The sequence below is a fragment of the Plectrocnemia conspersa genome, unplaced genomic scaffold (genome assembly GCF_051122295.1).
Source record: "Plectrocnemia conspersa isolate PC_06_02 unplaced genomic scaffold, ASM5112229v1 ptg000002l, whole genome shotgun sequence".
NCBI lineage: Eukaryota > Metazoa > Arthropoda > Insecta > Trichoptera > Polycentropodidae > Plectrocnemia > Plectrocnemia conspersa.
Genome location: NW_028277166.1, coordinates 3,372,756 through 3,395,854, shown reverse-complemented (window position 1 = coordinate 3,395,854; position 23,099 = coordinate 3,372,756). Strand labels below are relative to the sequence as shown.

The 23,099-nt window shown below is 30.3% G+C and overlaps 3 protein-coding genes across 5 annotated transcripts; 1 reads left to right on the top strand and 2 right to left on the bottom strand.

Annotated features, from left to right (window-relative positions):
- Positions 1-6,598: 6,598 nt before the first annotated feature.
- Rab27 (RAS oncogene family member Rab27) lies at positions 6,599-9,368 on the bottom strand. 3 transcript variants are annotated; one of them, XM_088205523.1, is made up of 5 exons: positions 9,229-9,368; positions 8,999-9,153; positions 8,404-8,471; positions 8,194-8,308; positions 6,599-7,818 (listed from the first exon to the last, which is right to left on the bottom strand). In XM_088205523.1, exons 2-5 carry the CDS (start codon positions 9,140-9,142, stop codon positions 7,510-7,512), a joined length of 636 nt encoding a protein of 211 aa, XP_088061649.1. In that variant the 5' UTR covers positions 9,143-9,153; positions 9,229-9,368; the 3' UTR covers positions 6,599-7,509. The 3 variants fall into 3 exon arrangements, with proteins under 3 accessions (XP_088061649.1, XP_088061650.1, XP_088061651.1); XM_088205524.1 differs by having other exon boundaries at positions 9,270-9,365; XM_088205525.1 differs by lacking the exons at positions 8,404-8,471; positions 9,229-9,368 and having other exon boundaries at positions 8,999-9,136.
- A 1,823-nt stretch (positions 9,369-11,191) lies between these two features.
- On the top strand, positions 11,192-11,785 carry LOC148237355 (migration and invasion enhancer 1). The gene is made up of 3 exons (XM_088181208.1): positions 11,192-11,361; positions 11,418-11,515; positions 11,586-11,785. The coding sequence occupies exons 1-3, from the start codon at positions 11,309-11,311 to the stop codon at positions 11,747-11,749; spliced, it is 315 nt and encodes a 104-aa protein (XP_088037334.1). The 5' UTR covers positions 11,192-11,308; the 3' UTR covers positions 11,750-11,785.
- Positions 11,532-17,529, bottom strand: mal (molybdenum cofactor sulfurase). The gene is made up of 6 exons (XM_088181207.1): positions 17,480-17,529; positions 17,262-17,410; positions 16,334-17,183; positions 13,444-13,738; positions 12,354-13,385; positions 11,532-11,976 (listed from the first exon to the last, which is right to left on the bottom strand). The coding sequence occupies exons 2-6, from the start codon at positions 17,332-17,334 to the stop codon at positions 11,788-11,790; spliced, it is 2,439 nt and encodes an 812-aa protein (XP_088037333.1). The 5' UTR covers positions 17,335-17,410; positions 17,480-17,529; the 3' UTR covers positions 11,532-11,787.
- Positions 17,530-23,099: the final 5,570 nt, after the last annotated feature.

Below are 23,099 nucleotides of genomic sequence, written 5' to 3'. Positions count from 1 at the left end.
CAAGAGAGGACTTAATCAATACTTTTTTATTTAATTTCCAATTTACATATTAAAATTGTAATTAGAAAGTGTTGGGTGTAATACCTCTATTTTCACCACCCTCACAAGTAGAAGTGTCTTGTTTAACAAAATACATGAAACATCTGTTATGCATCTCAATATATTTGGTTGAAAACTACGATCCTTATCAAGTCACGCTTCGCTTTAGTACTACGCGAGCTGAAGCTAGACTCAACCTCCTACCTGGGCTATCGCGAGTGACAGCCGCAAACTTTATAAGTCAATTTTGTATTTAGAATAGTTTTGTGCAGTAAGTTTGCTTCCTAAGCACAGTTAAGATCCTCGAACTGTTTTATTTATATATACTAGCACGACACAAGTCGGTGACTAACATCTGAAAGACCTGGATTATAGTGATTTATATATAATTTTAATTTCAATCGATTATTACAGATTATATTTTCTTAATCTTATGGATGACTATTGTGATGAATAATTTAAAAAAATCGTGATAGGTCGTGCCTTACAACTTCTATGGATTTTAAGCTGTGATAATTGTTTTTAATTAATAAAATATATATCATTGACATATTTCTAATTTCAGTCTGGTATCTCACTATTAATTTAATGGTTGTTGATTATGTTTCTATTTGCTTTTTATAAGACGCATCGAATATCAATATCCCTTTCTAAAAACTAAATACTGCCCATGATTATTATTATATAGCCTTTCTTCGACGCTGTAAAGATTCAAATGAACGCTTCAGCATCATGTAACTAATATTGCATCGCGTTTCTATCTGGAATTAAGAAACTGCTTAATAAAACACAAGTATCTCAGCACTTCGACGTATGCTTGTTTTAAGTTTTGAAATAGGCAGTCTTTTTTTAAAATTGACTTAAAATTTGCTTGAACGTATGTATGCCACACAACCCATAGCAGTGAAATCGACAATATATGGAGCGCTACCTATATTTGCAGCACTTGAATTTTTAATCTTAATTACAATTGAAGCTGAACATATATCTAAAAACAATCATTTTTATTAAGATATATATTTTTTTAACAAATTTTAATTTTATAAATTAAAATATAATGTAGGCATTTTTCATCATTATTGTGAGACAAAATATGGAAAGGTAATGTATAAAATAAGTAAGAGAATATCTGGATGTTGTTACCGTATGTAAATAAAAGTGGAACGACAACATATGCCACGCCAAACATAAATAACTGTTTTCCGACACGGCAAGATACGAGGTGACTCATCATTTGAAATTCAAAAAAATCATTTTAATCTTTGTGTAACTTTTTGGAATCTAAAAACTATTCTATCCGCTGGATAATAAAATATAATTGATAGCCTACATCTTCGGGGTTTCGCCCTTGGCCGGTTGGATCCTATACAGAAAGCGCCTGCAGAAAGATCCCATCGGCGCCCCCAAAGACTGCAGTCAAATTAGAAGATTAAGTTTCCCAGAGAGGCTGTGCCACAACAACACACCTCCAGAGAAACACTAGAATGCCTCCGAGTGACTTGGCAAATATAAATATTTAATTAGTTAATTACATATTCTGTGGTACACCACACACTAAAATTCTTTATTTTTCACAATATTCAGAGTCTAACAAATTTATTGCATTTTATTTTTTAATTAACTTTTAATACGTCAATTTTTTCTAACTGATTTATTAAGAGAGTGTTAGAAAATTTAATATGTGTATAGACAGACAATCAAAACGATTTTATTCCTTTAAAAACAATCATGATAGGTCAGTGACAAATGGCTGAAAGATATTGATTCGAATCCCATATGAACTCTACTGCTTTTATAATTTATATAGTGTCTAGAAGGTTGAAATTAATGATTATTACATATGAATAATTCTGAACGAGCACTACAGATTAGGTTTTCTTAGATTTTGTAATCTCACTGATTAAATTGTGATGAATAAAACAATATATTGATCCAGGTCGTGCATAAGGACAACTATAAGATTTTATAAAAAATAAAAGATTTTAGTATGGTGTCTTATTACTAACTAAATAATTTATTGTTAATTGAGTTTACCCTATTGTAACGCATTGGGCAAAATTTACAATAAAAATAATTGCGTCATACACCAATGATGGTGTATGATGAAATTAATTAAAATAATTTCATCATAGACTTAACAGCAGATACTCCTTTCACACATTACTAAATGAACATCGTATTTGAATATATTATGGATTGATAGTGTGTGTTTAGAAAGACATTTCTAAGCACACACTGGAAGCACAACATTGTTGCGAACAGTCACCTGGTACAGTGTTGCCAATCAAGTAAAATCAAGTAACTTCAGAGCGTTCCACACCAATATATGTATGTGCTTTTAAATTAATATTCAGAATAAAAATAATAAGGGCGATTCACACAATTGGAGCTGTGGACAAGTGTAAGCCGCCTTTTATAAAAGTATTGTATCAGAAGCATCACAATTGGATTAAATAATCAAATACGAAAACAAAAACGTGTCGTCATCCCTTGTGATGCATCCCCTAGTCTGGCGTAATAGGAAGCATGTCAGAGAAACGAGTGAATCAATAACTCTTTAGCCCCACAGGCGATCTTGGTGCCTATTACTCCTTGACATAGAGCATACTTTAGCTCGTTGGGTTCGAGAGGAGAAACAGGGTTGCTGTATAGCAGCCGACACGATTCTGCAACTAGTAGCGAGAGAGGGAAAGAAAGAGCACAAGTGATTGTTCCAAAGTTTCCACTGACCTTAAACTTTACCCCAATTCGTTCCACCGGGGAGGCTTGATATTGAAAAGCAGTAGTTTTTCGTGGCATACTGACACGAACGCGCACGCATTTTTGTGACAGTAAGCGACGGAGAATTATTAAGTGCTAACTATGTCACTCAGCTTTGCCTGGGGCCAACTTAAAACACCAAAAACGTGATCGAGCATTTTAATATATAACATTTTTTTTAAATTAAACACTAGGGCAGAAATATCCTGTAATTGTATAAGTTATAATAATTACATAAAGTTTTATCTTTAGATTGATGAGAAACATATGCATTAAAATCGACTTAAGCCAAGAAACTGCAGTAAATTCAATCATTTCGTAATGTTAAGTAAAAGCATTTAAATAATTTATAAGCTTAAAAGACTAGAATTATGTTAATTTATAAAGTACATGCATGATTTAACATGTAACAATATGGCAAATATATGTTAACGAATGTCGGAATAGCGCAGTCCGTAACGTCTCAGACTAATAACCTAGAGGTTACGGGTTCGAACCCCCGCGGCAGCAGACTAAACTCTTTATTTATAAAAAATGCGCTATTATTAAAAACCGGTACTAGCTGCAAAGTGATATCAATTGTATATAAATTATATTACACATAATAATATAGTCACCGATTCCTGGACTTTCAGTCTGGTGGTTAATATCTACTTATATGTATTTATTATATCTGATTGCGTTACCCAGATGGTATATGTATCGCTTTGGTCTTACACCTGTCAGATTACAACGGAAGATGTAATAAAAATAAATTCTAAAAATGGGACACCACCGTGAGAATACCATTCTGAAAATTATGTCAAAGTATCTGCCATGAATCAAAAATACTAAAAATATCCGTTGTAAATATAATACGTGCATTCGGAACTTCCAGTCATACTGCTGTAGTGGTCAACGGTATTTCAAAATTCGCCACCTTTTTGTAATTGGCCGTTCAACTGAAAGGGATGGAAAATAAAATCTGCTATTAAAGAGGTTATAGGTATAAAACGGGAACGCGGGAAATCAACGACCACTTTCTCAGAGACTTTATCTGACACTTAAAAGTAGCTAAGAAATAAGTTCATTCAAAATTTAATCAAGAGGAGACCGACCCAAACCTAAATCACCCAAAATCGCAAAAGCACCGCTTCCCTCTTCGCATGCCCTTGTTTAGGTCGACGTCTGGAATTCAGAATTGTACCCGCTTCAGAGACGACTGGAGCCCACGAAATCACCCACGGAAAACTTTACGTTTAAATAACGTACAAACTGTACGTGAAGATCTCAATTATTTCACGAAAATTAAATACCAACAAGATTTTTCTTGGAAAAAACACCAATGACAACTTTAAATATAATTTCTTTAACCTTTTACTAAAGTTACACAGCTGTAATTAGCTTTTTATACAAATATAGATCCTAAATTTGAATAACCCAAGAACAATCCTGTTATTGCAAAAAAAAGTAATTTAATAATAATTTTCTAAAATGTATTAAGCATGATGCCTGACATTTATTAGGTTATTAGGTACTCCTAATACAATAAATATTAGTAATTTGCCGAATGCAGGTCTTTTTTTAATCCCTATGCTAACTGATCACAATAGAAACTTGTTAATAATTTGATCGAGGTTAATTTATTTCTACCAGTTATTTCATTAATATGACAATCTGCACAAAACAAACTCCAGTATGGATTTGATCTCTAAGTATTATATATAAAATTCGTTCCAAACTTTATTAGTTATTGTGTATACAATAGCTAATATAATTATTTTAGTTTTTTGGACTATTCTGCACAAATTTTTATTTCAAAATGTAGATATTTAAAAAGTAAATAATTTTTTTTAGCGTAGCCCATTATAAGTGTTCTAAATTATTAGTAATTTTCAACTATTCGAATATTAAATAAAGTATTCAAATATATTCGTTATTTTTTCACCGCATTCTTACTGATATTAATTTATTTAACCAATTAGTGCTAAAAATAAATTAATTTACTGTAAAGCATTATTTTATTAAAAAATAACTATTGCCAATTATTTGAAATGGGTTTAAAATTATCGCTGCTATATAAATAAAAACATTAAAAAATGTTTCAAGTACTTTCAATTTATTGATTTATCATATGCAGATGATCTCTTTCGAAAATATTCCTTAGTGAGAATGTAAATAATATGAACAAATTTAAATTATTGTACTACTACTATTCTAGACACACATACATATTTACCTAGTAGAAAGCGACAATCGAGCAAAGGTGCTTTGTCAAACAAAAATACGAAGATATCTATAAAAAATATATAATATAAAAAACACTCACCTAGAGCGATGAGCCACGTTTTCTTAATTAATTCTGAAGGATGATCTTTAAAATGTGAAAATTCAGCACCAAACAAAAAAATAAACTATAACAAGTTTGAATTGCTAGGTTACATAAGCATTGTTAACAGCTTTTAAAATATAAAAGCAGTGACTTCTGCGATCTTCGACGGTCTCTTCTTGGTTGAAGTTCGTATGAACTCAGCAAGTCCAATTTGGAGCGTTCTTGAAGTTATGGTGTCTTAACTCCGAAGTGAATGTTCAAGTGTGAATGTCAGAGATAGTATCTGAAGAAGTGATTTTTTGTGTACCAATAGGCCCCTTTTCTACAGTAGTTTTCCATTGGCTGCTAGAACAGATTACAAACGTCCGTTTGGATGGCAATCTCGAATGCATGTGCAATACTTTCTCAAGGCGTATTTCGACGGATATTTTTAATTTGCAAAAAAAGTTTATCTCGGTGGTGTCCAATTTTAACAAAGAAGTCCCTTTTGTCTTTGTATAATATATCACATGCCGATCGGATTTGTGCCCGAGGTTATTTTTTTTAAAACGTACTATTTGAATTCTCATGCCTTTAAATTTGACATGCCGAATTTATCTATCCGTTGGGTTGTTTATAAACTATCAATGTTGCAATGGAGCAATTTCTGTACACCCAAGAACTTAAAGAGCGACTGAACAACTGCTACGCAGACTTACGAATACTATTTGTGAGTCTTTGCAATATTAATTATTATTTATATACAACAAATGACTTAAAGAACAAACAATTCTTTCTCGGCTTTTACAAAAGCAATGGTAAAGGTCGATAAAATACATTTTTCGATCCATGACAAAATTGATTTAAGTTATTAAATTTTCCATGTCTAATGTATTACGACAGCACAGATCAACCCACATGGTTTATAGTCCTAATAAGCTACAGAGCAACTTGGAACTACCAAAACCATGCAATGGAATACAGTTGCGAATGTGATTTAAGTTTAAAAAAAACACATTCAAAGTTGATTTTTGTCGACTCAAACATCCACCAAAAATAGATTAGCATGTAAGAGACCATGGTCTAGGAACTGCAAAACACATTAATACTATATATAAAGTAAAAATGTATTTATGTACAAAATTCCACTGATTTCTAGAAATTCCCTTTTCGCGAATCTTTCAACATTACAAAAAATAAGGCAAAGTGACAGAAATTTCTTTGAAAAATGAATGCTTTTCTCATGGTCAATTTTATGTTGCAATAATAACACTATAACTAGAAACAACCCTAGTGAAAATACATTAATTTATTTATATTTCATTGTTGTGAAAGCAATTCTTAGAAGTATTTCATTAATATCGTAAAAAAATGCATTTTGCCTATAAAATTACCATAACATAAAAATCAAATTAAATAAATAAATACAACACTCACCGTATTTTGATATCAAGAAAATAATAAAGGATATATTTTAAAATTGACAGGAATCTCAAATAATAAAATCAATAAAATTCAAAATTATTTAATGAAAAATACAGAATTACAAATTTTCATATATTATAATTTGTATAAATTCAAAATACTTGAATAAAGAATGTATAAATAAAAAACTAAGCATTTTAGTTAACCTATGTTTTTCATACATTGTTCATAATATTTATATAATGCATATTTAAAAAAATATTACTCAATAATTTGACAATTTGGAAATTTAAAAGGACATTTTTGGTCTGATTTAGAGCATCCAAAATTTAATAAGCTCGTCGAGAACTTTATAGATGTATTTTAGACATACAAGTTCAAAAGTCTTTTAGATAAATTCGTCAAATCACGCTTATGTTAAAATAAAAAAATCTTTGGTCTTATATTAATAAATATATAGCAATATTCTTAAACATTTATAATTTTTTATATTTAATGGCAAACATACACAGTATGCTCATAGACCGCTAAGCGTTCACTATGACATCAAGCAATTCAATTGATAAAATTACAAATATTCCATCACCCGTTGTGAAAACACACTTTAAAAAGCTATTATTATAATAATAATCAAGGAATTCAATATTATATAGGATGTACAATATTTATGTAAATAAGTAGTTAAGTACATTATATCTTAATAAATATATCATATTAATTAAAAACATATTTGGTATCGGGACTAGATAACATGGAATAGTTTTGGTCATCTTGTATCACAGAAATACAAACATAAGGAATAAAACACACATTAATACTAATACATATGACAAACTATTATAACCATTGTGATAAATTATGGCTACAATTCTGGTGTTAAATCCTGAACATGAACAATTAAAAATCACGAGATTCGAAAGAATTAAAAAAATACAATTTGGACCCCAAAAAGTCATAATACTGTATTAAAATTTTTGCAAAAAATTATAATGATCTTAGCAATTGCATGAAGAATTCGATTTGGTTTGTTGTTGGTTCGCCTTTAAATTTTGGAGGTTAGGCTTTCCGGTCGAACAAAGCATAGCGTATTCTACCGAAGTCTCCATTCTGTACATAATTTTGTCGAGAAGTAACTCAATGGCTCTAGCGACGTTTTGGCCAGTTGCGGCACTCGTTTCTAGATACATGAGCTGATGATCGGCGGCAAACTTTCTAGCTCGCTCGTCACTTATCACTCGTCTTTCGGTGAGATCGCATTTGTGTCCACACAATATGATGTCGGGAGTAGATGTTAAAGAATGAGTCTAAAAAATATTTAATGGAAAGAGTGAGCAAATTATTAGTTCACATATTTACAATTTAATGTAATAATTAAAAATATATTGCGTAAGGTTCTAAATTGGTGATTGACAGATTTATTAAAACAGATTTTTAAGAAGCCCTTGACAAAGTTGTCATAGATTATCAGTAACAAAATATTGTACCACCGCGGTCGCTCAAAAGATCAAACTCAATTATTAAGCGATCGTTATATAATATTGATTTAGCTATATAATATATAAAGCCAAGCCAATATTATATTTTTTTAAGAATATAAAAAAATATTAACAATTTTTAGATGGGTCTTAAAATATATTTTCGATAAGTCAGAAACTCTACTTTAATATTTGAAAAAATACCTTTAACTGCTCTATCCAATTCCGAACTTCTAAAAACGACAATTCGTTGGTCAAATCAAAGAGTAAGAGAAATCCCATTGCATCTCTATAGAATGCCGTCGTTAAACTTCTGAACCTAAAATTGTAGAATTCAGTACATTAATAATAAAATTGACATGTGTAATTTTAAGCATAAAAATAATAGTAAGTATTACTAAAAGTCAGACAAACCTCTCCTGACCAGCAGTATCCCAAAGTTGCAAATGTATTTTGTGATTTCTGCCGTTCAGTTGATATATCTAAAACGTACAAAACTACTCTAGAAAACGCTACAGACTAAATACGTGTTATTCACTAAAAGCAGACGTTCATATTTTACGAATAGAAACATGTAACTATCTTACAGAATTCAAATATTTTTTGTTAGAAGTGTCAATTTTACAAAATTTCTACAGCATATTACTTACTTTTATTATATATAGTTACAGTAGAGAGAAAAATATATTAGTATGAATCGAGAAACTATATAGTATTATACCGATCTATAACTTTTATAAGAAAAATGCAGTACTTGTCTGTTATAATTCTATAAGCAATAAAAATGTATTTAAAACATGTTTTTATAAATTTTGCAGAATTATAAAAGACAAAAACTACCTTTATCACTCATTTCTAAGCCTAATAGTGTACCTAATAATAAAACGTACACAATTTGCATTATTCATAAGCTGCGCTTTATCACCGCCAAGCATACATTTAAGTGTATTATCTTTCTATTGTTAAAAAGACCTATTTTTTTAAACAACATTGATCATCAAATACATACAACAGTTTTTTCTCGAAAGTCTATCCCCACAGTTGATATAAATCTAGAATTGAACGATCCGTCCGTGTATTGATACAGGAAACTTGTCTTTCCAACGCCAGAATCGCCGACAGCCAGAAATTTTATCAGATAATCGTAGTCCATATTGGGTTTTGCTATATGTTTTAAACACAAATATTAAATTTCTTGTGCAAAATATTATATATTAAGTTGTAATTGTAAATATTTACTTTTATTTAACAGTAATTGATTAAATATTGTTGATATTTACGGTTAAAATGGCAAAACTGTGTGACTAAATCGGATACGTCCCCACAAGTCAGATCTGACACGACTATTCTTAATTCGCGCGGTTGGTCTTAACTCTGCGCGATTTAGCCATTAACAAATATAATTTTAAGTATTGATCTTATAATAAAAATAAAATAAAAAATAGCATAAGCAGAAATTATTTTATATTGATGCATTTAAAAAATAAATACATTTTTACATATAATAAAAAATATAGTAATTCAATATTTTAAAATACTAAAAAAGAGACTATAAAATATCAATATTATGACGAATAAAAAATGTATGCTTTAATGTTTTTAAATAGTCTTTTATTGAATCATACAAAAAAATTGTTATCGATGATTAAAATAATGCCAGATAATGATATTGGGAAAACCTTTTTTTTTCTTGTGCTCACTCCTGATTTACACCCAAGCATGGTACTGGAACCATCTGAATAAGGTACAATTAAATTATCTTTAAGGTAGTCATAATTTGAACGATCAGGGAACTCTCCATCGTATTAAGAGTGGTACAATATTTTTATTAAGTTCAAATTCAGCTGTGGCAACTATAGCGCTTTCATAAATTATTATTATATTTAACAAACGTAGAACGAACGAACGAACGTAGATAGCAAACTTTAAGTTTGTTACTTCATTATTACTGTAAAAATATTTATATTATCATTATAAAAATAATATAGCTTATTTAAATAATTTTGACAGACAAACTTACATAGTAGATCATCAGATACTATGATACTAAAGAAACTGCTGAAGTCTCTGTAGAGAATTTTTTTTCAGAATAACAACTTTAGAGAAAATTTGGTGGTTAGCGAGAGAAGTCAAAAGAAGAATAAAAATAAGACTCTTTTACTATATCATTCAGGTTTTACTCAGCATTCATTTAAGCGATGGCCATATATTAAGGTGATCGGACGTGATCCTTTGTGGAGGATTGTCTTCCTTTTGTACTCTTTTTGTTCTTATTTGCTCCCGTAACAATTTCTCTTCCTTTAAGTTTTTTCGCAGATAAGCTTTAAACAAAATTTCGAAATGAGTTTTTTATTTTAGGCTTTTTATTTTTATTTTTAGCACTTGCAGCAATAATGACCTATTTATTTTTAGTGACCCCTTTGATATTTTCTAAATCTGGTTACCTTACCTGCTAACGAATGCAAGCGTATTCAGCCATTCGCCAAAAAACATAATATGTGCACAAATCTGTACGTTTCGCATGACATAATGAAAATACCATATTTCATGATATTTATTTTCTATTTTTAATATTTAAACCATTTCATTTTTACGCATTGTTTCTAGTTCCCTGTTTCAAGAACCGGCTTTACAAATTAGAATTATTTTAGCAAGCAGCACATCACTGGACGTTTGGTAAACCTAGCTCTCACCAGCATTCTACATTTCAACCTAACACATACTTATTATTTTTACTATACCGGTTCAGAGTTTCATAATTATGGTAAGCCTATACATGATAATGTATACAAGTTAACGGTAAATAAAGTACCACCGACCGTTTTCTTCCCGTCAAGGCTCACCAAAAGAAAGTGCTGCCCTTCGACATCATCACATCAGTGTTATCAGAATGCCACTGAGTTTTGGTCATAATGAATAAATAAATTAATATACAAAAGGGCTCTGCACAAGTAAAGTCATGTTCTTAAATTATTTAAACGTTATTTTGGGGGCCTCCGCAAAACTCCCAACCGGTCCTGGCTATAATATAAACATATTTTTTTAATGGATTATTTTGAATATCTATATATTTATTATATATATGAATTTAAACACAAAACATCTTATATGAGAATCAAGTATTTCAAGTTGAGTTTTAATCTTTTATTTAATTTTTAAATAATTTACATCATTACCAGCACAGCAAATTAGTTGTTATGACAACTGTCAATTGCAGTTTTAAGGGTACTAAACGTCATGTTTTTGCGCTAGATTTATATTTGACTTAAAATATTATTTGTCACAGTTTTAGGTTGAAGGAAGACAATATACTTATAAAATGGACACAAATTTACTTGGAAATCCGCAAATCGACGTAAACATCGAATATTGGTAATAAAATGGCATATACTTTTTTACATATAATATTTTGTAATATGTTTTTTTAGTAAAGTTTGCGATTATAAAGAAAATTGTTTGAACCTGGCTAAGAAACTTGAGCAAATCTCTGAAAACGTTAATGCTAATTGTACCGTTGGAAAAATAGGTTAATAAAAATGTAATTTATTATAATTATTTATTTAAAATATAGTAATAAGTATATTTTTTATGTACAGGTTCATTTGAAATTAGAATTAACGACACTTTGGTATATTCAAAGCGGCAAACTTTGGCCTTGCCGGACTTTGACGAAGTAATAGAAAATGTTAAAAGTGTCAGCGAAGGCGGAGAAATTCTACCTATAAGAAGAGAATTACCCATTTCATGTATTTTATCATGATTTTTGTTATAGTATAATAAATTGTTATGAATAGTGTTTTAATTTATTTTTGCCATAATTTTATCACCGCATTTTAATACACAATCTTTGATAATTTGATTAGATAGATATATTCCAAAGTGTAGTTTGCCTTGTTCTTTCGATATTGTTCTGAGAGGTTCTGTAGTTTTATCGCCGGACTCTTGATCGATACAAATCATTTGACATCTTGTGCAAGGGCCATCTACCTGAAATAAATATTTATTAATTATATTATATTATTGTTTTTGGAAGAATGTCCTAACTAGGATACAGTTGTTTTTGATATTTAAAACGTGCAACAATATGCTGATTCAGATATATTTTTATTATTATTTTTGACTACACATACAAATACAGTAGACCCCCCCCAATAACAAGGTAAATTGGGGACGTGCTATTTGGATGCCCGTTACTTGATGTGTGAGCAAGCCAAAGGGAAGAAATCTCATCACACCCACCTGATTCGTACGTACGTATTGAAAAAAATTGTATGAATATTTTCTAGTCCCCCAACTATATGCACCCAAATAGCTCGTATGATCTACTGTACATCATTTTTGATCAGATTATTTATAATACTTACTTTAAACATATTTGATCCAATTGTCACAGATTTCCATGTAAACTCGTCAAATTCACAATCAGTCTCGATTATTAGGTTTCCACGGAACCTTTGCGTTAGATTATCAATGTTATGGTGAAACTCTCCGCTTTTAACTTTTTCAGCCAACCATTTAACACTCATTAAATTAACCATTAAGTACTGAGCTTGATTCGTCAGCGATAAATTCGGGTCTTTAGCATGTTTGTTTGTAATTCTTGAATCAGTTTGTTTGATCAATCTTATATTAGGCAGTCCTAAAACATCTGTTAACCAATCGGCTACTGAATCGCCACAATCGAATCCTCGTACTCTATCGCCGCATATTTTAGAATGACACACATTCGAATCATAATTTTCGTTATCTAATGGTACTGTTATATCGTTGACTCCAGAAAAAGATAATTTCAATATATTTTTTTCTAAATCTATGAACGGTTTTATGAGGCACATTCTTGTATCTTGCTTTTGAGTCAACGGAACTCCATTCTCTGATACTATCATCCATTCTCTATCATATTTGAAACCTCTAGTTCCTATGGACCATGATTGTGTTATTTTGAAGGCCGCACAAGATTTAATTGGATATAAATATATCTCTAAAAGTTTCCCTTTAGCAATGAAATTATTTATATCTAAATTATCATCAATACTTATTAAAGATTTTTCATTTGCAACAATTTCTTTTTTAATTAATTTTTTAGTGTTATCGGATTTTTTTAAATCTGTAGCTACAATCTCAATATACTTAGCTTCACCTTCCACAAAACATTTCAAAATCATATTCATCAAATTAAGAACATCTTCCATAGTATTCATATAACCGAACGATACTCTAATAGATCCCGTCGGAATTCCGTCGATGAGGTCATTATTATCACCGCATTTATGTCCAGCCCTGTGATGCTTGATCAATTCTTCATTAGATAAGTTCAAATGTCTCTGACAAGCGCCCGGATTGCAAAAGCATCCAGATCTTATGTATACATTGAACAATTCGGCCATGTGAACCACCTGAAATATTTAGTTTTAAAAATATATTCATAATAAATATAAATATTAACTTACTTACTTCAGCATATCCGATATATTCCCCATTGGCTCTTAATATGTTGAAGTTAACGATTCCGCCTTGAATTTCAATATTGTTGTAGTCTGAATCGTTATATAATTTTGCAACTGGATTACCATTTTCGTGTCGTAATGATCTAAGTTTGTCGAATAATGATTTAGATAGATAAAATGTGTGTTTTGATATTTTTTTCATTATGTTCTCTTTGAGTGTTTCGTTGAAGATTGATTCCAAAGCGTTGAATCCATGTTTCATGGATAATATGGACAGAAATGATATTGATCCGTCTTCAAATCTGAAAATATTTTTTTAAGTATATTATAATGTTATTTTAAACTGATTATAATATCTTAATCTTTGTACTGCTTATATCTAAATATTTATGAAATATATGCTATGACATTCGATCAGAAAATTTTCGCCAATATGTCAGATTTTGGCAACCAAAGGGTTGTTATTTTAGTCTTAGATTCAGTATAGTATATAGGCAGTAGTTTCACTTTAAGGTTTTCATCAGTTTCCAGAAATCTGTTGTTAAAAATCATAGTTTTGGAAACCCGTTCTTCTAAATTAAAAAATTCATGTAATTTTTGTTATAAACTGACTAAAATTATTTTCGTCAATTACAACTTTGAACACAAGTTATTTCGTTACACTCTTTGAAAGGTTGCGAACATTTACTTGATGAGTATCAATAAAATAAAATTAATAATTATTAATCAGAAACCCATTGTTCCGAAATAGGGCTGACAACACTATATAGAGCTAAAAGTATGTAATATGGATGTGATGTTTTCACGAATAGATGGATATTAACACTGAGCCAATCTGCAGGTGTAGTTATGGCTGATTGAGTATTGAATAGTATTGAAACTGCTGACCAGGACCGGCTCTGAGAATATACAACTGATTCACTCGTGTAGGGGCCCGCACTCCCCGCCCCGCACTCAAAGTAACAAAATAATAGAAAAAGACGTTGATATAATTTTTAACATAAAATATGAAATTAAAATTTATGTAGCGATATTTCATTATCCTAAAAACATGATGAAAACAAAATTGTGCAAATTCTGTGGCCGGTTTTGCCGTCTCAGACTTTGTGTATTTTTGTAAAATTCATATACCTAGACAGAGTTGGCCTCGCGCTCCACCAAACTTCCATCGTAAATTTTGTAAGGTCCTTGGAACCCATTGTGTAAAAGAAACAGGGGCCAGAACAACTTGAATGTGTCGTTTCTATGAATCAATCCTTAGCGTTTGTCTTTGTCAGAATAAAGCAAGAAAACATACAAAAAGTTATACTCCATTAAGATGTACTACATGATTAATCCCGAAAGTCCATGTTTCGGAAATAATAGGCGTTTCAAATTGATTCAAAAACTTTTTATGTTGAGCCCCTTTTTAAGGTGGGCAATATTTTTACCGGGAAATAAATTGATCAAGATTCAATAATGTAAAGATTCCTTAGTCGCTGTATAGTTCTATATATATTACTTTGATTTTGGCATATATTTTTAGGGGGATGGGGGAGGGGCTCACGCTTTATTTGTTATTCAAACCCAAGCCTAACCTAATGCAAGTTGAATATGACTAATTATCGCATCTCGCATATCTATCTCCATAGTTTTTCCGCGCTTGGATATTACACAATTTTTTAAATATATGATACCTATCTTTACCGATATTACTATGGACTTCTAATATAATAGGGCTGATCAAAGTGTATTCAAACCAAATTTTGGTCAATGGGAGAGCGCAAAAACAGTTATCCCTTCTCAGAAGGCAAAAATTCATGTCAAAAGCAATAAAATCGTGATGGCGTCAGCAAGATTTTACTGCTTTTGACGTGGATTTTTGACTTCTGAGAAGGGATAATTGTTTTTTGCTTTCTTCTATTGGTCAAAATTTGGTTTATATGTTCCTTATTAAATTTGTAATATTATTATAAAAGTTGTAGTGTGAAAATGTCCGTTTTTAAACTTAATAAAGTCTTCGTGCACAATTTTAAAATGGTTTGATTAGGGTTTATAGTGCACCCATGATTTTTATTTTCCTGTACTAATATTTAGGTGTGTACGCTAATGTTACACATAATGATTTGTGGGGATAATGTAAACAGTAGATTGAGTCATATGCAGAATAAAATGTCAAGTAAAATTAAAGAGAGATCCATATAAACCAGTTAGTTTAAATGATGATTATGTTTACCATTGTGGTTAAGATACAGTAGATATAAATAATTTATATGACAAATCGAAAAAATTCTTCACAAATGCAGATGACAGATATAATACAATAAAGAGATCTTAGTCACTATCAAATGAGTAATCTCTTATCTAAATGTATGATAGATGTTTTAATTGATTCAACACACTTATTTAATTTTATTCGTCTAATTAAAAACTTGTAATCAGAACAGCCATATGATGTTGTTTCTGTGGATTTATATGTCAAAGCAACTTTTTTTGTAAACAATAATATGCAGGTAGGTATTCAGTATAGTATAGATTCAGTAAACGAACTTTCCAAACTTATATTATTTTAATTTTATTTCTTTCCTACAAGCATTGCTTCAAAATCAAGCAATGCTTGAACCAATTAATGTAAAAGTCGATTCAAAATAAATATTAAGTCAGTTGTAGCATGTTTATTCTATCTACTCAATTATAGAATAAGTAACGGTTATACAAATAATTTTGAATTCACCAAAACTGTCTAGTGGAACGCGGTTGCTTGTGAAGCAATTGAACTACGCAGCGGAGATATGTTTATTTACAAAATCACATTGATTTTTATGTCACGAGCAGAGAATGCGAAACATCAATAAATACCGAATGATGAATTCATTATGCTTAAAGATACAATATAAAGCTATTTAAAATACAAATACCTTTCGTGTAATATCTGCCGCTTGACATGATGATTGTATTTGCTTATTGCTATCTCAACAGTTCCGCCACCATAATACTTCTTATTATTCAACAACTCAATACAACTATTATGAACAAGCAATGCCCCCAATCCAGTCGGATATCCAAAAATCTTATAAAAAGACACACATGCAAACTTAGGTTTATAAACCGACAAATCCAATTTATTGGTCGACACGTAAGCCGCGGCGTCCAAAACTGTAATCCATTCAGAATAGGTTCTACCAAATTTTTTTCTGGTATACTCATTAAGAGCACCGTTATTGATATAATCAATCCATTTCAATGGATACTTAAAACCGTTAAAATTACATTGAGCTGGAAACACAAACAAGGCTCTGTTCAACGAATCGAAACTCTCATGAAACTCATCTTCAATGTGTGATGATTCATAATCACTCATTATATGCATGAATTCGCTTCTTGTGATATGAATAACACTGGCATTGTTTTGCAATGCTAAATCTCTCATTCCGAGTACTGAGGTGTGGTTATCTTGAAGGTATACAAAAGCTCCTGTGTCACTATCGACGTTGTTGTTCCAGTTCCAGTAACGTTTATCGCTGTACGTGAATGATTCGGCTATTAGTTTCAAAGAAGCTGTAGCTCCTGATGTGAAGATTATACTATATTCTACAGAATCTGTGTTGAAGTGCTTTAAGATATCGTATCGGATTTGATCCACGCAGTCATTTGTATATTTGCTTGTGTGTGGATTTAAGTATAAATTTTCGGTTAGGTCATTCATTATGCATTTTAATTGAGTTTCTGAATAAAGAGCAGCCCCGGCGTTATCTAAATAAGTCTTATCTAAAATATACATAAATAAAGGTGAAATATAAGATAACATATCAAGAAAAATATAAGAAAACATAAAAAAATGCAAACCTTTTAATCTCTTAAATTCCTTTTTAATATTAGCAATTTCTTTTATTGTATAACTATCTGATTGACCTTCCATTGTATTGTAGTTTTTTTTAATGTGATATCAACAAAATCCTATCATTAGTCAAATTGGATACAAAACACACACGGCACTTAAAAAAAATACATATTTACAACTGCACTTTGTTATGATACTATCTGAAGTATATAATTTATTTTACTAGCGGTCATAAAATAACCGACTTGTTCAGTCACCGTCACCGACATTACTGAGTATAAACATTAGTTGGAGTGGTTTTCTTGTAATAACTTTTACCTTGCCATCTGTGGATATAATTAAAAATTAATTTAATAAAGTTAGCAAACATATATATTTTTTTCGACAGATGACACTAGAATACCATAAATATATAAATTATTTATTTTGTTAGTTGAAAGTTCTTGAATCTGTGTTCCAAAAAAACATTGGGTTTCAAAGGTTCTACGATTGTTTTATGTGTTTTAATATACAGCGATGCTGTGTTTAATAATTTAGTTTTGAGGCGCTGATTTATTTTAATATTTGGAATATCTTCTCTCAATTTTTTTGTAACAAGATGCTACTATATTGTGACGACCAACATGTGTTACACAGACAACAAAAAAAGTGATTCCAATGACTCCGATGGCGAGATAAAAGGATTACATATTAATGAAAATTCATGAATTCCGTTCTCTAAACTGAAATCCATACAGTAAAATTAAATATTATTTATTGCTTTCAAGAGCTTATACAAATGAAACAGATTTTGCATTACCCGAAAATGTCCCAGATTTCTTTATTTTGAACAACTAACACGTACTCTCTACGTTTCGACACTTAATCCTTTATTTATAAACTCGACCGTTTAGTGGAACACGCCTATCCATTATTGCCCTGGTTTGATTTATCCCAGTGAATAATGTATCTTCTTTCTACGCCGCTCATCTGATAAAAGCTACTAAAAGCCACTCTCTGCGAGCAATTAATTATATTTTGCTAACTTCGTTCGACGACACTTTGCCTCTCGCCGAGATCACCGTACTACTGTTTCCGAGATAAATGTGCACTTTACCTTCATTACCGGTTTTCTTTCCGTTTTGGTTCCCTCGCGCCCGACGTGACAATGAACTACACCTGTACATGCATCACACTAGCTTGACTTTATTTAATTTCTACATTTCTAGTCTATGTATGAGAAAATATCATATTATAATAACATTTAAGATATTGTATTTATTTAAAATAAAACCAACTTGATCTTTTAAATATACACAATGCTAGTGTAAATATCTTGGCATTACTTATTTTTATAAATACGTTTATTTGAATAATATCAATAATTTTACAGACATACTAATTATATATAATATACATGTTACTAGTTTATAACCATTTTCGTGGTTATAATTGATCTATTGATATTTGGGGATACTATCTTTCACGACGATTGCGTGACAATGATGGTGATGGGTAAGTTATTTAGCATAAGTTTGGTTCCATTTTTGCGTAGTCATCTTATTGCTCGCTCATGGTTTCTAAAAAATAATTATAAACAATAAAAACTATGTACAATAATTAAAATCTAAACATAATACACAGAGAATAAATATTGATATGACATGATAATTTGGCGAGGATGCGAATATTTGAAATTATATAATAATTTAATAATTAGTGATAATATTTAGAGTAGTGAGTGAGTTGTTGTATACACCAAGGTATAAAAACAAAATAAATTAAAACCATTATTATATCAAAAAAATGCACATAGTTCGTTCTGTTCAGAGCGATGACTCGCAATATGTATATCAGCCAATGGCCAGCTTATAATTTAGTTGTAGTTTCTTAGATGTTATCAAATAGACGACATTTTATAATTATTATAAATAAGTGATTGTATACCTGGAATAATCGATAGCCAATATATCTAAGAGTGGGTTATTTTTAATTCTGACGTTACAAAATATATGTACGTCATGTTTTTTTAATTCATTTTCGTTCTGTGCATTTCTCTTTTAGAACAGTCAAATTAAGAATATTCAGTTTGATCAAACATATGTAGTATGTTATTCATAAAAAGATAATACTTGCCGGCAGTGACTTTAATTTGAGATGATTCACTTTTTGTTTATATTATATAATATATATAAACAAAAAGTGAATCATGATTTTCACACCTATATGGTTACAACGTAAAATACATCATGACTTTGATTTACGTAAGAGCAAGAATAAGAGGAGTAAAAGAATTTTAATATTAATAAAATTAAAACATTGTGCGGTGTTTATATTTTATATTATATATTTTTATAGTAACACAAAGAAATTATCTCGGAATTTGTGTATTGTTTTTTGCTTGTGCTTTCAATGGATAAACAATGCTATTTAATATATTTCAACTCTGATTTTATTTCCGGCGCAGAAACACCATCCTAAAATCTCGGAACGTAAATTATCCAAAACACACACGTGCCTAACGTTTATTATTACAACGTAATTTTCCCAGCGCCCCGACACACGCCTAAAATACACCATTCGGCCAAAATAAATATAATATTTTAATACACCCCTCTATACCTTTTGAGTTTTGTTAATTATCCGACGTGGGAGCGCTTATTACGCGCCCTATCTACGGCACTTTCAGCCAACCCTAATTAATTTAAACGTTCATAACCTGACTAACGGTACGCCCTATAATCGCGTTACGTGTCCCAACAATAAGCTGATGGTCGCAACTGATAGCCGGTGGATGCTACAACATGACGCTATATCGAGCGATTAATTAATGACACTCAGGAGCAAAAATTTAGTCTCGTCTTGTCTAAAGAATCTAGGGGCGATTCGGTTAAGTGGCAAAATCTGTGATTCGACAGGGAAAAATTGGATGAAAAAGCACGAAGCAGGTTTTGATTATGGTGTAATTAAGGCAGGAGTATTTTGGATGTTAGCTTGCGGTAATCAAATATTTTAGAAAAGTATGTTTTTCTAAAATATTCGCATGCTTTAAGATCTAAGTATGTTCAACACCTTTGGCATCATTTCGCTTCAACATTTTTTTTAGTTTTATTCCAACAAAATCTATGCTTTATTTGCAACTGTCTAACGCGATTCAAAGAGAAGTTAATTTTGTTTTACATTTTAATATTTATTAATGTAGAGTTTCAATTCGGAACCTCTCTCAGAAAGCGAATATAATTGAAATATACCTTTTGAACACATACAAAGTACGTATAAAAAAATCGTTTAATATATGATACAGTTGAGCTTATTGCGAGTTTAATCTCAGGGCCCTTTTTCGTATACGGTATGTGGTCTCGTGCGATTGCCGTCTGGCTGCCACTGACAAGGCAATTAGGGGCCCTTTATCCCATCAGCCTTACCTTTGCCGATGCTACATGCCTTCGTAATAGCAACTGCCTCGTTATCCTCGTTGTGTACAGCCGGAAAGTGGAATTGCTTTGGACGCAACCAGACGACGGAAGAGAGGACGACTTCGGTCATTATTTTTAAAGCAAACACCTCATGAAAGCTCGTGAAGGTATAAATGTCAAGGTGGCAAAGAAGCATACGTACTTGCAAAGAGTCTCGAAGGAAACACATTTAGATGAGAGTCAAAGCGAGTTATTTATATAATTGAATTTCCAGCCCAACGAACCAAAATTGTTTTTTTAATATATATTTAATAATATTAAAAAGTATTTTATTTTAGAATGATTTTTTACTGTCAGTACGATAGTCAGTGACTAATTATAAAGATCTGGGTTAAAATAAGGGTTTTCAACTATACAAATATAGATGAAGTATTAAAAGATTACGAATAAATTCGTAATCTTTTTCTCGCTTTTTATTAATATTAATTTGTTTAATCAATTGCTGCAAAAAAATAATTCATTGCCTGTACAATATTATTTAATTAAAAAATATTATTTGAATTATTTTATAATCGTTAAACTTTTTGAATTTTATATAATATAAACATAAGCTTAATAAGATATAATTTTTTTAATTTAAATAAAATAAACTGTGTCAATAATAATTTTGGTGACAAATTAGATAGCGTAATAAATATATAAATTATTGTTTCGACCAATACCGAGCATGTTACCTAATATTTTGAAAAACAATGGAATGGATAAAAAAAGACAGTTTTTTCGTTTATTTCAACGGGTATTGTTTAATTCGGTCCGTGTCTATCAAAATTTGAATAGTAACATACAAATTAGGTTTAAAGATTTCCTTTTGAGTCAGGCGAAAGGACAAATGCAGGACTCAGTGCAATCTATCGATTCTGAATATATTTCACCGGTTTCTACGTGCTATCGATCTATCGAAAAAGCTTTCGGATAAGCTAAAAAATCATCTGTCAATAAAAATAAAAAGTGTGGAAAAATATGTGAGAGGAAAGTGTAGTGTTTGTTCTGCACATGAAATAAGGAAAGCATACATGTGTAGACGTTGTGAAATTCCTCTTCATATTGAAAAATGTTTAAGTGAAAAATAGTAAAATAAAATTGTGAAATAAATAAAAAGTGATAATAAAAAAAATATAGTGTAGTTAATAAGTGTAATTATAAAAATAAATGTGTTCGTGACAGTTGTACGCAGCAAAATGGACGCCGAAAAATTTGGTGAGTGCAAATTATATTATTTTATTTATAAATCGCTTGTACAAAAATATTATTAAATTATTAGGTACTGGTTTGTAACCATTGCAACCATTTTAAATTTATACAAAATATTAGGAATAAAAAAATCATTTTTATATCCTTATGATTATATTTCTCATAGATTCTTTTAGCGCAATAATATTTTTTTTAAATATTTCACCTCTTGACGGCAATACACTAATAGGGTGATTTTTATCCGAATTGTAGATTTTTTTTCTGGTTTCTTAATTGGGTGAATCATTGCGGTTTCCCAAATGGTGAGGTAATAGCAAAATAACAAACACCTAGTAAAAATGTTCGTAAGTTAATGGTTTTTATTTATTGGAAGGTGTTATCTAATTTATCTACATATACTAAAACGTTTCTAGTTTTTAATTTTGCAATAATATACAAAATTTTAGGTGGGAATACTTTGCGAATTTATGTGCTATAAACCGCAGATTTTTCAATTTCTTTTTTCTGGATTGATTTTATGTTTACTAGCCAAATAGTTTTGATCCTGAAATTTATTTCTATTCAAGGAGTGTAACATAAAATATTATTTTTTAGACAAAATATATATTTTTGGTTCATACATTTTATAATAAAATTACGTGCCTTAAAAAGGCGTCACAATAGAGTAAAACGACTTTTTTTTATAAAAATTTAAAATAAAATATAATTTATTTTTTAATTGATATGATGTAGAAATAGCATACTAGGATTTTTAATCGTTATCTAAAGGCAAACTTTATAGTATTCCAGTATTTTTTTAATGAAAAAAACCGCGTAACGCAGTACATTGTTCTTTCAAGACTCGTAAACGAGTCCACGGGCGTTAAGTGTTAAAACGACTACTTGTGTCGCATAAGTAAAAATTGTATTTTTCTAAGATTTTTTAATTTCATTCGAGATAGTACAAACAAATATTTGATTAATTATTCGTTTAGTTGAAATTTGAGCGAATAATTCGAATATTCAAATCATATATGAACCTTTGTGTTTTTTTAAATTTCTATCGGTTTTGAAAGAACAGAATTAGTAATTATAATATATTTATAAATTTGATCGATTAACATAATTAAGGTTTTTATAGATTTTCCCTATCTCACGGATGAAAATTGTGATGATAAATTAAAATCAAGTTAGGTCGTGTATATCAAGTATTGATTT

Coding starts and splice junctions, on each gene's coding strand:
- Rab27 (XM_088205523.1), bottom strand. CDS start 9,142: ATGGACTACGATTATCTGATAAAATTTCTGGCTGTCGGCGATTCTGGC. Junction 8,472..8,998: donor ACTTTCGAGAAAAAACTGTT/GTATGTATTTGA, acceptor TGTACGTTTTAG/ATATATCAACTGAACGGCAG. Junction 7,819..8,193: donor ATTGGATAGAGCAGTTAAAG/GTATTTTTTCAA, acceptor AATATTTTTTAG/ACTCATTCTTTAACATCTAC.
- mal (XM_088181207.1), bottom strand. CDS start 17,334: ATGGAAGGTCAATCAGATAGTTATACAATAAAAGAAATTGCTAATATT. Junction 13,739..16,333: donor CGGCAGATATTACACGAAAG/GTATTTGTATTT, acceptor AAATATTTTCAG/ATTTGAAGACGGATCAATAT. Junction 11,977..12,353: donor TTGGATCAAATATGTTTAAA/GTAAGTATTATA, acceptor TATTTATTTCAG/GTAGATGGCCCTTGCACAAG.
- LOC148237355 (XM_088181208.1), top strand. CDS start 11,309: ATGGACACAAATTTACTTGGAAATCCGCAAATCGACGTAAACATCGAA. Junction 11,362..11,417: donor GACGTAAACATCGAATATTG/GTAATAAAATGG, acceptor ATGTTTTTTTAG/TAAAGTTTGCGATTATAAAG. Junction 11,516..11,585: donor TTGTACCGTTGGAAAAATAG/GTTAATAAAAAT, acceptor TTTTATGTACAG/GTTCATTTGAAATTAGAATT.